At 40.4% G+C, this 17,214-nt stretch overlaps 1 protein-coding gene across 2 annotated transcripts in view; it reads left to right on the plus strand.

Annotated features, from left to right (window-relative positions):
- pasilla (RNA-binding protein Nova-1-like protein passilla) overlaps positions 1-16,502 on the plus strand; it is a 32,066-nt gene extending 15,564 nt beyond the window's left edge. For both annotated transcript variants that reach the window (XM_076369806.1, XM_076369809.1), the window contains exon 6: positions 7,788-16,502. In XM_076369806.1, the coding sequence (XP_076225921.1) occupies positions 7,788-7,795 (8 nt within the window). In that variant the 3' untranslated portion in view covers positions 7,796-16,502. The remainder of the gene's footprint in view (positions 1-7,787) is intronic.
- Positions 16,503-17,214: the final 712 nt, after the last annotated feature.

The raw sequence follows: 17,214 nt of genomic DNA on the forward strand, positions 1-17,214 counted from the left end.
ACGTTCGAAATTCGACGATTATCGCCTGGTTTTTGTTTTTTCGCCGATCGCCGCGGGAATCTCGAGCTCGTTTCCATCCGACGAGGCTGCGTTGCCCTTAGACGAGCGCGGATGTCGAGATCAAACGGGGAAACAAGAAGAAGGAATAGAAAAAAAAAAGGGAATACACTTGGCTGTAAATATTTTATATAAAAAGATGAAAGAGTTGTTGTATAGAGAGAAAGAGGAGGGGGTGAGAGATGGGCAAAGTGAAAACCGAACGAGGAGAAATTCTTATTTTTGTGTAACGCGATAGAATTCCTGGCTTTGCTCGATTTCAGCGGATAAGTGTGTTCACCGATAAAGTATTATCGAATCGTTCGCTTGTATACGAACGAGCAGGCACATACACGATACACGTTAAATGAAAACAAGGTAGGAATCAGAGGCTCTGGGAAGCGTATTCAAAATAGCAATGCATATACCGATCGTCGAGGGAAGTCTTGATCGGTTTGTAGATCAATTGATCGATTCGTCGATTTTAGTCATTTTTAACGTGCCGACTGCCAGGAGGATTTTTAACGTTTCGTATAATAATTAATTCATTCATTCATTAATGATTTGATATCACCGTGTTCGCGTTACACTATTGTCTAGTTACTTGTGTCGCCAAATATTTTTAATCGATGTCAGTTCTTTTTATTGCAACTCGTTGAATATATTCTAGAAATTGATGTCTTAGACGTTTTTTCTATCGCAAACTTGCCCGACATTTTTGTAATAGGAAACGTTCAGAATATCAATTTCTACAACGCAACTGAACTTTGTACAGCTTGTTTTGTTAAAAAAATCTCAACGTTTTTAATATTTCATTAATATAAGTGAAATGCAAGTTCGACATCATCGTTGTACCACTATAATTACAAAAATAGAATACACTTGCTATTTTATCGAAGATCGTTTCCGCGGTAAAGTAAATTCCAACCTAGCTAGTTAAAAATCACAAGAAATCGGTGAAGGATCAATTGATCTACAAGTCGATCGAGGAAACACGACGATTTTCCTCGAGACGATCGCTACGAGAAAGCAAAATCTATTTCTATGGGAAACGCTGGAGGGAACGTAAACGGGAACGCAAACGCTGACGCGGAACACTTCGAGGAAACGGCTGGGGCGCTCGTAAATTAAGGGGGTTGTACAAAAGAATTAAAGCAGAAAATAAAAGAAAAAGAAGAAACTCGTGCGTAATGTTATTTTATTGGAAGTGAGACTTCTAGAGTTTAGACTGTTAATACACGCGGTAATATTATTTTGGGTAAGCGTCGTGTAATTGAATAGTTGAAAAGTCGCTGTAAACAGGACAAGGAGAAAAAAAACAAAATGATGATGATTATGATGATGATGATGATGATGATGATAAAGAAGATGAAGATGATGATTATGATGATGATGATGATGATGATGATGATGACGATGATGATTATAATTATGATGATGATGATGATGATGAAGAAGAAGATTATGATGATGACGATGATGATGATGATTATAATGATGATGATGAAGATGATGATGATGACGATTTACGATGACGATGAACACAGAATACTATGAGGAGTAATGTTAAACGAGGAACTTGGATAATATGGGGGATCGTTGTTGTTCGAGGTAGAAGTAGCGCGTAGCAGCTCGGGGGATTCGACGAGGAGGGAAGAGATGATGAATATATTAAACAAAAAAAAAACTATTAAGTACCTTGTTGAGTATAAGTAGACTAATAAATCGCTAAGTCGCGAAGTGAAAGAAAATATTATCGTGCGCCCGACGGCGGTGCACTTGTGCACATTCATGTTCATTAAGCTCGACTCGACGTCATGTTCAACGCCACACTCGCTCACGTGAAACACACAGAGGACACACACACACACATACATACACAAACAAACATACACGTGGGGAAGAAGCAATCGGACGTAGAAAACGAATTCGACGGTTCGACTCGAGTAAAACCATCAGCCGTTCGCAAGACGGAATACGTGTTTTCTGCGACTTCGTCCCGTCGTCGTAGACGGAACTGGAAAACCTCAAGGTAAACCGAAGGAAACACATTTGAATTTTAAATCGTCGCGCGATCACACGAAGCCGTCGAGTCCGTTTCCGCGTCCGACGCGCCGACACAAGTTGTATAACGCGAAATATTGCATGCCTATTACACCTAAATGAAAACAAAACCACAAAAAAATAATAGATGAAGAACGAGAAAGAGAGACAGAGAGAGTGATAGGGAGAGGGAGGGAGAAAGAGGGGGAGAGAAAGGAATACGATTAAATAGAGGAATTTCACGCGAAACGCAGTGCCGCGCGTTGTGCTTTACCTTTGAATTAAGGGTCGCGTCCGACACGACCGACGCGAAGATTGCGTCGTTCACGTTGGACAGGACCGAGTAAATAGCATTATCTTCCACGAATATTTCGAATTATCGAGAGCAGCTGGCTGCGAGTAACAAAGAAAAGAAAAAAAAGAGTTCTTAGGAAAAAAATAAAGAGAGAGAGAGAGAGAAAGAGAAAGAGAGATGGGGGGGCAGAGAAAGAGGTACCGCGTATATTAGATGGGACTCGTTCGTCACTGATGATGGGAATATACGATCAAGTATTGTACCTTAACATTCCTTTGGCTATAAAGTAAAGATAACGATAAGGAGAGAGGTGCACGACGACCGTGCGCGCGCACCGCGTTGTTCCAATTAGAAAATCGTCCCTCAGCGACGGAGAAACACCTTCCCTTTCGAGCTTCGATCACGTGACCGGGGGGGTCGGGGACGTTTCGGAGTGGGGGGAGTGGTCGACTTTCGTGACCTTGAACGGGACGACTTCTCTCGGCCGAGCTACAGCGTTCGCGTTCCCCGCGCGTTACACTTTACGGTCCGCCATCGTTGGGGCAAAATCTGCTGGCAACTTTAATAATTAGGATATCTAATCTCACGATTGATCCAATTAGAAAGTGAACGCTAGAACTACCGGATGAATCGAAACGATTGAATTCTGATTTCTTTGGGATTACTGGAAAGATGTGGATGTTTTTTCCAACACGTTCCGTGCCACGGAAATCTCGCTCATATTTTGCTTACGAACTGTATTGATTTTTTAAATAAAATATTCAATTATATTCAAGTTTTTTTTTTAAATTTTGTATATTTTGATATTGTTTCTTGATGTTTTCGGTGTTTTGTAACGAATGCAGCTATCCTTGACCATGTGTCCCTTAAAAATATTTTGTTACAAAAATTAACGTGTATCACACGTGGCACTGGACGTGTTAAGGGATTATGGGAAACATTGATTTAGCGATGAAAGCACGCTTATAGTCTCTGCTAAAGTTTAGCGCTTGGTGGTTCTAGTGTTAACGCGTTGACTGCCACGAGAATTTTGAGCGTTCTGTATCAATTATTTCGTCATATCGAAAGTAAATCAAAACGAGTTACTAATGATTTGGCACGGTCCTTAGGTTACACTATTGTCTAGTTATTCGAGTAAATATTTTTGGCAAATATTATATGCTCGACCACTATGGCAGTCGACGTGTCGAAATTGTTTGAATTGATGGTTTTAGTTGTGAAATGTTTGTGCTTTTGTTCTTCTGAAAATATATCAATATCGCTGACACTAGAACTGCCGGAGTCAAAATGACCAAGACTTCTTATTCCGCTGTGGTTCAAGATACAGAAGTATACTATCAAAAGAAATCTTTTCTGAACGGAATAATGAAAATCATAAAATCTCGAGAAACGTGGAACCGAGTTTTCCGAACTGCTGGTTCCAAACACTTGGTGGTTCTAGTGTTGATTTCAAAAGCTAGAGCACGCTATTTAAATATTCACCTGCTGAGGGAGAGGCGAGTCGAATTGGTTCACCGTTTGCGTCTGTCCGACCCTCGTCGAGGGTTTGAACAAAAGTGATCCTTTGATAATTGTACATTTGTTATAGCCGAGTCGCAGATACAATTTTCCCCTTACCGTTAACCCTCTGCGGACCGAATTTTTCTTCACGACTATAACAAAATCTATCCAGTACAAAATTAACGAATACCAACGAACAATATGAATATTCAATAGCTTCAAATATATCTTGCAACTTTCAAGTTACAACGTTAAACTTTCACGCCTCGGCGTGTAAAAGTTCAAGCCGACCGATCGCTTAATTTCATTCGCCGCTTCGAGCGGAAGATGAAAGAAATCAACGAGATTCAACAAAAATCAATCGATTATGTAATTTCAAAGTTACACGTGCCTACAGAGGGTTAACTTCGACCTCGAATCCAGTTCACGCAATGCAGTGTTCCCCTAAAAGTACTGTAGAAAACGGGCGAGGGTAGTTAGACGATTTTGCTCCAGTCGAATAGAGGCTGGCACAGCTCGCAGACGTGTCCGTCGTTGAGCGGCTCAATCGGAACCAAAAATGGGGCAAAAACGGAGGCGTAAGGGCAACGGAAAATTGGAGAAAAAATTCCGGTCGCGTCGTTCGCGAAAAATAAATGGAGGACAAAAATACATAAGACAAAAGTGAAGGGCAGTTTTAGTCGACGCGCGTGTTAGCTGCACGGTCGATCATCCGTGTTTCTGTTTTCCGCGTTTGATTTTTTCCTCGTCAGGATACATAACCTTTAAACCGGAGAGATAAGGGGAAAACGGTGCATAAAAGAGCAGCGAGCAAAATTGTATTTTTTAATATATATATATATACATAGATTATATATATAGAAAGAGAGATATAATATATTCCGAGGGTCTCACCTCCGAAAAAGGGTATTGCGATTCAGCTTTGAGAGAGATTGATAGAGAGAAAGGGAGAGAGAGAGTGAGAGCGAGAGAAAGAGAGAGAGAGAGAGAGGACGGTTCAACAAGGAATTTTAGATTTAATTGAGACTCTATATATATATATATACATATTTGATTAATGGTTAAGTTGACGGCAAAGGGAGAGAGAGAGAGAGAGAGGTTAGTGCGTTGTTCTTTCAATGATATTGATGATAAACCACGTGTGTACATATTATACTTATATACATATTGTATGTGTGTATATACATATAATATGTACACCCCGACTACCATTATACATAACACACACACACATTACCTATAGGCGTGTAAGGAAAACAAACTCTCTCGGTGGATAAGATTAACTATCTCTAGGGCTGTTAATTCATTCTGAGGATCGTCTGGCGCGGTCATTTTAGACGAGAATCGTATATATATATATATGTGGGATCTTACGTGCACGCGTGTCGTCGATCTTGCGAGGAACGTGTATACCGTACACGATATTACCTGTCGTCCGTGCATACGTTTGCGTCGCGGTCGTTCTATAAAAATTCACGACACACGAAATCGAAAAGAAACTTCACGAAGAGGGGGGAAAACATAGTCGCGCGTAGGTTTGGATAATAGTCACTGCGGGAAAGGAGAATATGAAGGAACGAAATGAAAGAGCAGCACGTTTAGATTGTAAAAGAAGGCGTCCCGCGTTGCTTTCGTTTCATTTCGTTGCCACGCCGCCATCGTGATCCGCGCGAGAACGATGACCGTTCTTTCGTCGTTTTCCGTCGTTTCTCATCATTTCGAAACCGAGCCGCGCTCCTCCCGGCGGATATGTACGCGTGCGTGTACCAGGTCATCCCATAAAGTCATGGCGAGGCTTCGTTCACCCCCATTCACACCCAGTGTTCCGAGTTTCCACTGGACTGCCATTTTTTATGCATCCGTTGCAAGCCGAGGTGAACGTTTCTCGAGACTTTCCGTTGGAAATGTTTACTTGCCGCGGAAATAAGTTCGGCGTGCTTCTGACCTTTCGAACTCTGATCTCTTTTATGAGAATTTGGTACTTCTGATTAACTTGAATATCAACCCTTTGCACTCGGAAGGTTTTTAGTGGAAATATTTGAACACTCTGACGAGATGAAGACGATATTTTGTGGAGAAGTTACATTTGTGTCGAGGAACAAAAATATTTTATTTCAAGATCTCAACAATTTCGTTATAGGTATAATGTTAACAATTGGCTCCACGGTGGTTTCCGGAACTTCGAAATGACTCGGAAACAATTATAATTCATAGCCAACTGACGTCGGGTAAAAATATTCGGCAACGTGAATAACTAGATAATATAACGTAAGAATTGTGGTAGCATGATTAATGACTATTCCTATTTATCTGTGTTACGAAGGTGTCAGTGGAACGTAAAACGCTGTTTATCGCGGCAGTCGACTAAACATCAAATTTCATAGTTTTACAAGGTGAAATCAAGTGATGACCTCTCAAGTGCAAAGGGTTAATTACTTTCTTCATCGTCAATTGAACACATTATAGTACGAAGGTTCAAAATAAGCTTACTACTCGCTCGCAGGTAATGTGTTTTTGAATTCTTGAAGCATTCAATTCAAAATATACCTAACCTCGATCAATCAGATGCGCCGAATTCATTTCTAAATTGAATGTACGTACGTTGACCTTTTCGCAATCTGTTATTTTCCTCGATATCTCATAAAAATCTGCAGTCCATCGAGAATTCCTTCTTATCGACGACGCTGACTTTTCGAAAGTTAATTAACAGTTCTGCAGGAATGAAGTGAAGGGCATAAATAATTTGGGTGTTAATGGCCGATCGGATGATTCTCTAGACTTGTATCGACGAGTTAACTCGTCGCGCCCGGTAAACAGGTTACATAAAACACTTGAATCAATAACCGATGGCTACCTCGTAGTGCCGCCGAGTAGTCGCAGTAGACGCTCGTGGCCGAGAACTGTTCGGTCCCATCGATTCACGGTCAAAGGTACATCCTCTCGAATATTATAGCTCACCCGAGAACTCTGCATGCCTCCGAAACTGTTCAAATTTCAACGCGTCGAACGATTCTCCGTGCACGTAACATCGTCGGATTCCGTCTGCTTTCCATCCCGCGGAGTTAATCAATTTAGCAAATAAACGGCTCAGGCCCAGTTGAATTTGACAATTGAATTCATATCTGGCTATTAAACGATTGACGTCATCGGTTCGCCGTTCCGGCGGCGATAAATCGGTTTCCATTGAACGGCATTGAACGTGTCTCGTCGTCGTTGCCCATTTCAGCTTTTATTGATTCAATCTCACCGTGTATTGGGAACGGGTACGTTCCGTTACCGGGCCGCGAGCCAAACACGAAACGTTCTGTGATCGTTCTTTTCACCAGGATTAAGGAAACTGTGTACAAATGATCCCGGCACGAGCTTATGGGACGACCTGAACGTCCAGCGAGAGAAGGGAGCACTCGCAGACCGCTGTCCCATGATTTCCACTGAAAATACAATCCACCCACGATCGATCGTGAGATTTTCCAGATTCGTTCGACCCCTTGTATTTGAAAGATGGCCGTCAACCGATTCGATACGACGAAACGAAGAATATTTTATCAATGAAATAGTAAACTTTGAAGTTCTGTTCTAGAAGAAAATGATACAGTTCTACGAGTAGAATTCCTCAGGAACGCAGCGATATGCATTGTCGGAAGGCTTACGATAAGAATAATTTACGATCCATTGGATCGGTATTCTCAGTTAAAGCCAGGGGACTACTAAATTACTCCCTCCTCTCGCTGCGCGCGTAGAAGAGCGAAGAATGGTGGTTCGTTAAACCCCTTACCTTATCCACGGAATTTAACGAATATATATTACTCGATTCTTCTGACTTCTGTTTGCCTGTTATCGATATTAGATGAACATTTACAGCGACATTGATAATCCAGAGTGAACGCGAACGTAGAATTCCTCTTTCTTCTAGGATGTTAACGATGATGAAGTAAGCTCCGGCGAGCGGCAGTTGCGAAAGGAATCGTAAGGCGAGGGGTTGCTTGTGTGTCCGATCGTTTCGTTGACCGATCCGCAAAAAACAGCGACCGTTGCGAGAAAGAAAAAAGAAACAAGAGAAGTGTGAGCGAACGATAAGCGAGAGAGCGAGAGAGAGAGAGAGAGAGAGAGAGAGAATGAAAGAAAGAGTGGGAGAGTGGGAGAGAGAGAGAGAGAGAGACGGGATCGTTCTCGTTCGCGATTCTTTGTCGATTCGACAAGGAACGAAGAGGACGTCGTTTCGCGACGCCATTTTTGCTTCCATGTCGACACGATGAGAACTGTGCGCCAATGGATAAAAAACTGAAAAAGAATAAACGAAAGAGAAAGAAATATCGGAGACGAATTCGACCACGAGTATCTGAAGGAAATTGGAAAAAATGGCGCCGAACGGACGAATAACGAACGGGATTGCGAGCTAACACGGAAACGACGAGAGGAACACGCGTGTTCGTTCTATCGCGCACGCGCGAGGGCTAGAGGTGGGTTCGAATTCAAATTCTCAACGTTCGAAATTCGAACAAGGAACTTTTGAAACCTTCGACATTCGAATATCAATGTTTCCGGAACCTTCGGGATTCCAACGTAGAATCGTCGAGACCTTTGAAATTCACGTTCTTGGAGATTCGAGATTCGAGCGTGATATTTTTTCGGGACCGTCGAGGTTCGAATATGAATATTTTCAAATCGTCGAGATTCCAATGTAGAATCGTCGGAACCTTTGAGACTCGAGTATGATATATCTTTTGAAACCTTCGAAATTCGAATATGACAGTTTTCAAACTTCCAACGTTCGAGTATTGATATTTTGAAACCTTCGAGATTCCAATGCGAAACCGTCGAGACCGTTGAAATTCGAGTGTGACATTTCGGAAACCTTCGAGATTCGAGCATGACGCTTCTCAAGCCTTGTTAAATTCGAGCATGACACGTTTTTGGAAACCTTCAACGTTTGAGTACGAGACTTTTGAAACCTTGAAAATTCAACTACATTTCCGAGACCTCTCGAAGTTCGAGCATGAAATTTTTCGAGACCTTCGAAACTCGAAACGCTGGTTTTTTTGTTCGCCGATTGGAATATCGTGTTCAGTCAACGTTTCCTGCATGTACCTCCGTTGACTCGATAATGCAAAGGAAAATATAACAGTGTCAACAAATGTCTATAATTCCGATTTTTGTTTAGCATTAACATTCACGCTACGAATCATTCTTTGTTCGATTTTGTTCTTTCGTTTGTCTCGGTCTCAGGAGAGTCCTCGAGTGACGGAACGAAAATTCCAAATTCTCCTCGAAATCCGTCGAATTGTCGGGTTTCAAGGTTTCGGCCGACCCGCCCTTAGTAAGAGCAACAAACGAAACGACGCGTTCGCTTTTCTTTCTCTTTTTCCGCGGTTTTCCTTCTTTTTCCATCGGAGAGAAAAAAAATCGGACAGCTTTTTCGCTTGTTAACCGTGATAATAAAAAGAAACAGAAAAGAAAAGAAAAGAAAAGGAAAGAAGAGACCGATTCGCGGAGACGTTCGAACAAAATAGGGTCACCCTCCCCGCCCTGACCGAGTGACCTCTTTGGGCACCACTATTAATATATACGTGCGTATACATGTATCGTCGCACCGGTCAAAATGTACATGTATATACACGTATGTAATGTGTATATATATTATACATATACATATATATATACACACACCACACACAAAACACATAGACACACATTTACATACCCACACGCACACACATGATAAAACTGCAGAAGATTTTAATTTTCAAGAGAAAACTAAAAACAATGAAGCATACATAGAACAAACAAACGAACTCTTTCGAGAAAATAGAAACGGCGTACGAGATACACAGACGAAAGAAAAAAACAGCAAAGAACACACGTTGAAACGAATGAGTAAGAAAAAAAAAAAACAAAAAAGAAAAGGGAAGAACATACGGTAATTAAGGAGAAGACGGTAATTAAGAACTTTACTTTTAGACACTCTCTAAACCACATTTAGTTGCATCCGCATTGTCGAATTGTTAATTCTATTTCATCGTCGAAGTTATTCCATTTCAATGTTAAATAATTATAAAATACGAGAGAAAACAGGAGAGCTCTATTGCTGAGGGAAAACGCTAAAAAAAAAACAAAGAGATACAAACAACAAAAACAAACATAATATATTAACTATTTTCACTCATGAGAAAGCATCGTTACCTGTATGACAAGTGACCATAAGAGCATAATAAACAATCGCTCATTAAATGCATTCTGTTGTTCTTCATTTCATGACCTGGCCACACACGTCCATCCATTTGCTCCATCGATCCATCCATTTCTCCATTTCAGTGTCGCTGTATGATCATCGTACACATATATTCTCTTTCTCTCTTTCTCTCTCTATCTCTCTCTTTCTTTCTTTCTCACTCTATCTTTCTCTTTATCTATCTCTTCCCCTTTCTTCCCATCTTTCTCTCTATAGCTGTCCGTATATACCCACTTCTCTACCCATCTCCGTTTCTCACTTGTAATATACTTCTATGAATCTCGTCGAGATTCCACGAGTCCTCTCCATTCGTCGACAGCTTCTTTCTCCATCTCCATCTGCCTATTAGCCGTAGAAACGAATTCGGTGCCCCTTTAACCCATCGCGGACGAATTGAAACCCATTTCGATGAAGTTCTCATGTTTCGTAGATCAAGCCATAAATAATTTAATTACTCGAACACCGAGAGATCACGTGGCTTCTGTTTTTCCTATCGTTTCAGTGATTCATGTATAATTTAGCTTCATCTGCTGAATATTCTGTATATTTCAAAGAATCTTCGCCCGCGAAGGGTTAAACAATTTCTTCTCTCGACCTTATCTTCGATAACGAGAAGTGTTCCCAATCTCCCGAAACTGGCGAACGAATTCTGGGATAATCGTTGAAAGAGCACCGAATTCATTTCCACGTTTAACGTCTATCTTCTCTGTTCCCCCGATTGAGATCCGATGGTTCAATTGTAATTCCGTCGAGGTTCGAGAACGTTCATCCTCGCGTTCACCGTTTCTTTCGCTCCGTCTCTGTTAACGAACGAACGATGGACCTTCTCGAATTCCGATCGGAAGAGACCGTTCGATTAAGCTCGACTGTTCCCGCAAACCTGTCGACTTGTGCCTCGTACTCGACAGTTGTAGTTGTTACTATTATTCGTAATTGTTCGTTTATTTTCATTCACCCGACACCGAGGGTACACGAACAATCGATTGTGTTTGCCCGTGCAGATCACTTCTATTCATTCTCATTCGCCGCTTCGCCTCCCGGAAGTCTAGCGACAATGTATTGAAAATTCTTCGGATAAACTGATTAACACTGGAACTACTAGACCGATGAAGGAAGCCATTTTGAATTTCCTTCGTAATGATCGAAAGGGTACAGACGTTTCTTTAACACGTTAAGCGTGAAAATCTTGACCTCTGTAGAATCATTCTCTTAGCAAAGAAAAACAATTATTAATTAGCATTGCAATCTTCGCATTAGACTATTATCAGCTTAGCTACATCATTGACACGTCGAATGCCGCGCGATTCGAGCAAAATACGCGAAATGGTGAAGATATAGTATTAAATCATTCGACTGAATTATCATTTGCATATTCGTCAAGCTGAATGTTATATTAGATAGTATAGCAAATTTACAAATAACCATCGTTTGAGTGAACTGTAGTCGCTCAATGTGGTTGCGGGTCACCGGTGACCCCACGGCATTCAACGTGTTAAACATCTTCATAGGTTATCCTATATATTACAATTGTTTTCATTCCATTCAGAAGCGTCGGTCATCATTAACATTAACGTGTTAAGAAACTGTTCAGCTAAATTGATTCAACACGTACTCTACATTCGAATGAACGCCATCTTGCAATTTGTATCAAAGAAATACATATAATTAAATTGTTCAGTAGTTCGTTGGTCGAAGACTAATCGTTATGGCCAACGCTGGAACTAATTAACTACCGAGCAGTTGAATTGTCTTTCTGGCATTGTTGTAGAAACCTGAACAGTGCGATTATTGAGACTTCGGTTGGTTTGCAATTCAGTTTGTGCTGAATCAATTTCTCCAGTAGTTTTTCAGAGGCATCCGTTGAATGACTGGAAAAAATGAAATCGGGAGTGAGTCATTTCGACCCATCCGGTAGTTCCAGTGTTAAAAAGATTGCAATAAGTTTCCGGAAACTATGACGACCGGTAGGTAAAGCGTGTCGATGCTAACTGCACACGTTGACGCCCAGTTGACAGGTCGAAGCAGGTCAGCGATGCGTGTGTACCTGTATGCGCGGAAGATGCGACGATTCCGATTAGTTTGTAAGTCCTTTTATACAAACGAGCCGCTCACTGGCCAAATCTGTTAACTTCGATTCAAACATTCTCTTGACCTTTTAACCCCTTGCACTCGAAAGGCGACTCGATTCGACATGGCAAAACTATGAAGTAGAATATTTAGTATTCTAAACGAATCTTGTTACTGGAATATTTAAATGAAACAGCTTTGCTTAATTTATCTGTCGGTAACACGTTGAATGCCGTGGGGTCACCGATGACCCCGAACCGAATCGGACTACTATAGTACTACTATAGTTACTCGGTTACTATGATTATTTGAAAAGATTTCTATGTCATCAATAATGCTAACGCTGTGACGTTCAGCTGGATGAACATGCAATAATAATAATGCAATTCGATCGAATGATTCAATGTTATATAATGAAACGATTCAATACAATAAAATCGTGCGGCATTCAACGTGTTAAATTTCAATCGTCTATCATCAGAAAATCTTGAAATCTTAGAAATAAAACGAAATCTTTATCTTCCATTCGAAGGGAAACACTTGAAAATTCACGCGCCATTTTTCAACTCTAATCTAGACCTAACCGAGACGTCGCAAGGCCAGATTCTCTAGGAACAAAGCGCTTTTATTTTTCATTTTATCGAGGTCAACCGATTTGGCCAATGAACGGTTCACACACACATATACACACACACATACACGCGTGAGTACACGCACGAAGGGAACGAAGAAGGAAACAAGAAACAAAGAAAATGCGTTTTGTATTGCGACACGGCGAGGTGCGTCCTATTTCTCGTTTAATCTCGTGATCTAACGGTGTCCAAGGACGAGTTGAGCGGCGCGACTCGAATCTCATATCTAGGCGCGAGTGTTCTCGAAAGACGAGGCACGAATAGAAAAAGAGGAAACGACGCGGCGGATAATGGAACGCGGAGGTACATTAGAATCTAATTAATATTTAACGCCCGCGTGGGCGGGACACTCGGTCTTGCCCGTGCTCTCGCGTTGTTGTCCGTTCTTGTTATTGTTGATCGTCGTCGAACGTTGTTGCGTGTACCCCGCGTTCGAAATTAGCATATCGTCCACCAATTTCCTCGCGCGCCTTCTTTCCGTCTACAGGGAGTTTCAAAAGTACGCCACGACTGCTACAACGGGATTCTACGGTTTCTGTTTAGACGGCGATGATGAAAATGGTTTATCGCAAAATTCATTGTAACGTTAACACGTTGAATGCCATGTCACCGGTGGCCATCGAATCGACTTTAGTTCGCTCAATTAACCCTTTGTCTGCCACGTAAACGAAACTATCGTGTACTTGAAACAGTTTTTTCCACTAACCAGAAACTGAGAAATTAAAATTCTTAATAATTGCTCCACTATCTTTCTCGTATTTCATGTATCCAACGAAATTCGGTTTGTTCGGTGCGTCATCGAAAGAATCGATGTACAAGTTTCTGTAAAAACTGTCACCCGAATTCGGGTGACGTGGCAGTCAAAGTGTTAAACGATGTAATGCAATTCAATCGAATGATTTATTCCATTTTTTCCATTCTGCTGTACAATGACGAGTGAGACGAAGATCTCTAGACTAATTGCCCTGCGATTTAGTTCTCTGTGATCGACAAAACTACTTCACCGTTAATGATTTACTGAGAAAAGAGAAACTTTAGGTATATTCCATGCCTATAATTGCTTTAAGCTGTAATCATTGATCACAGAAGAGTAATGTTTCGTTTGAATTCACAGACATTGAGTATTTATGTTTGTTGAGTTCTATTTCAAATCTTGCTAAAAGTATGTCACTGTTTCCATTTGACAGCGAAGAAGATAATGGTTGATCGCAATATTCATTCTAACATTAACCCCTTGTACAATGACGAGTGAGACTCGCGATGAAGATTTCTAGAATAATTTAACAATCAGTGTTGTATATTACCCACGGATCGAAACTGTTTTGCTATTATCGACGTGTTATCTTCAAATGACGATTTTGTTGCATTTCTTAGAAATTGTCGATGGTAAAATTACACGAGCTTGGTAAAAAGTACGTCAAAGTACGTTAAGTTAAGGAACAAAGTTATTGTTTCTACATTTCGCGTGTTTGTGGATTGTACCGAATTTAACCCTTTGCACTCGGAAGTTTCTCGCTGGAAATATTTGAACGTTTTCTGATAGCGAAAGCGAACGGTACGCCGAGGGGTTAAGGAAAGAGGTTAACCCTTGACCTACATCGTGTCAGGCTCGTGAGAATTTTCAATTTCGAGAAACCTGAATATTATTTGTGTTTTTAAATACATAAATACTTTTCTGTTATCAACAAGCAACAAATTTTATTTTCCTAATAAATCGATGAAGTAGCGTCGATCGTAGCTAAGAAATAAATTGCAGGGGTTAACACGTTCGGTGCCACGAAGAATTTCCGTAAGAGAATATTTTTAACCAACAAATCTTCGACCAAATCGAATTACTATAATTCATTCGATTAAACGACGATTGAAAACTTTTCTATATTACAAGTAACACCACCTAACGCAGCCACATTAAACAATTCAAACCTGCGACAATAATGTAATTCAATTACACAAGTTGATGCTACGTCATTTTCATTTTCTATACTTCTCTCGGAAATCACGCGGCACTCGACGTGTTAACAGTTTCCACCGAAAGTATCGAAAGTCATCTGAAATTCGATTTTAAAATTATTTTTCAAGTTCAGTTGCACGCTGAATCGACTTTCCGACTTTTCCGACGACAGCTATGAAACGAACCACGGGAAACGTCGAGAATTCAACGACTGAGAGTCATCTCTCGAGTGCAAACGGTTAATGTCGTGTTCCTCCCATTTTCTGTATTTCGGTGTGCATCGCGCAACATTCAACGTGTTCGCCTAATTGTTAAACGCAAGAAATTCCTGCGTATTGTTACATGTAGCGTGACACTATTTTGAAACACCCTGTACAAAGCTGCGGCGCACGAAACGAAGCAGGGAAATCCCCGAGCGAACGGAAGGAAAAACTAGAGGAGAAGATGGCAAACCAAAGAATGCTGTTCTAACTAGTCAAGTTGTAGGACGATCAGGGAATGTATTTTTTTACACGATATGGATTTGTAATAAAGACAATTGATAAACGAAAACATTAAGCGTCGATGTTCAGATGAACGGGACGAGACAACGACGAGAGATTCGTCGCGTGTCACTTGTTCTTTGACTTTTGTTTCTCTTTTCATGCGAAACGCCTCGACGGAGGAAGCGTCGTCGAGCTTCGCCGTCGACGTTGCGGAAATTCTTTACTCGGTACCGTTCCTCGGTGGGACACGGATCTTTGTTTTTTTTTTCAGTTTGAAAATTCGAAACGCTCCATGGCCGGAAACCGTGCCGAACTTCTGTTGCCCGGGTAAGTTGCATTTTAATTTCAGTTTCACGCTTATTTTCATTCTCTGTTTTCTCTGTGCTCGGTCCACCCATGATTCCGGTTTCATTTTGTACATCGACGTCGGATTCGGAACGCTTGAAACCCTCTCGGACATCCGGACAGTTTCTTTTCTCGTCGGAAAGACAAGCTTTTCCGTTTCGAGCATCCATTGCTGAAGTTTCTTTTCATTCCAAATAATACGAAATCTCTCTCGAGACTTCGTTTCCCTGGGATTAACACTTTGCACTCGAAATATCAATGATGCTTTATGATTAATCTTAACCGTAATCGTGCCACATGACTCTCGGTCACTTGCGAGGATAAAAGGAACGATGTTGTTTTTGTTTATAGGGCCGAAATTTTAAACCTTTGCGGACGAACGTCGACATTTCGAGATCAGATGTTCATGCTTGCAACACTAAGTCGCAAACAAACGATTTAATTACTGAAACAGCAGGAGATCAGAACGTAGTTTCCCTTTTCGAATTATCTAAGCAACCGATATATAATTTAGCTACATCTACTGACGGTTTTCTACATTTCAAAGAAGCTTCGTCCGCAAAGGGTTAAAAGCCCAAGAAAATTATTGGAAATGCTATATGAAATAATGAAAAAATTTCAGTAAAAAGTTCAAATGTCACTCAAAGTCGCATCGTGGTCCGATTAGGGTTAATATAAATAATATAGAAATTAAGGGATGGAATTATTCTATTTTAATATTCCATGGATGATTAGGTTAAATGGACTTTAATATTGAACATGAAAGTTTGTAGTTTTACTGTATCAAACAAAACGGCGGCTCTTGGTCATCGCTTGATTTGATGTAACAAAATTATAGAATGTCATATATAATTTAAGCTTTCTATATTATATCAAACGTGAAATATCAAAATAAAATAGCTTCGATTCTCCATTTAAACATGTTCTCTCATTACTTAACACTAGAACTACCAGATGAGTCATGACATATTTCTGATCTCCTCTTTTACAACGACTGGAAAGGTACAGATACTTCTACGGAAACTAATTAGAACAACTGATTCATTATAGAAAAACTGAAATGCAACTCAATTGAAATCTCAATAAATGCCTACGGTTTTTATAAAGAATTTTTCGTTTAGCAATTATTGATATCTTCGAAGCATCGAATATTCGAAATGATTTTGAACATAAATAGTTTCATTTCAGTACTATAACGAATGTCTGAAGAAACTGAAAATAATCTATTGCTACAATTTTCACAGGAATTGCGTATTAACCCTTTGCACTCGAGAGGCGACTCTCAGTCACCGCTTGACTCGATACAACGAAACTATAAAGTTGAATATTTGATATTTCAAACGAAACTTCGCATTGTTACGTGAAATATCGAAATAAAACACCTTTGTTGCTTAATGTATCTGAATTATCGTTAAATCAGTTTCAAACAATATCACCTATATCTCGTCAAAAAGCGTTGAACATTTCCATTGACAAACTTTCGAGTGCAAGGGGTTAACCTTTGACTCTCAGTGACTCTCAGTCACCACTTGTTTTGATTTGCAAAATTATAAAGTCTTATATATAATATTAAGCTTTAAGGAATATCGAAATAAAATAACTTTCCTTCTTAATGTACATATGTTTCCCCA

The sequence above is a fragment of the Nomia melanderi genome, chromosome 8, assembly GCF_051020985.1.
Source record: "Nomia melanderi isolate GNS246 chromosome 8, iyNomMela1, whole genome shotgun sequence".
In the NCBI taxonomy this organism is placed as follows: domain Eukaryota; kingdom Metazoa; phylum Arthropoda; class Insecta; order Hymenoptera; family Halictidae; genus Nomia; species Nomia melanderi.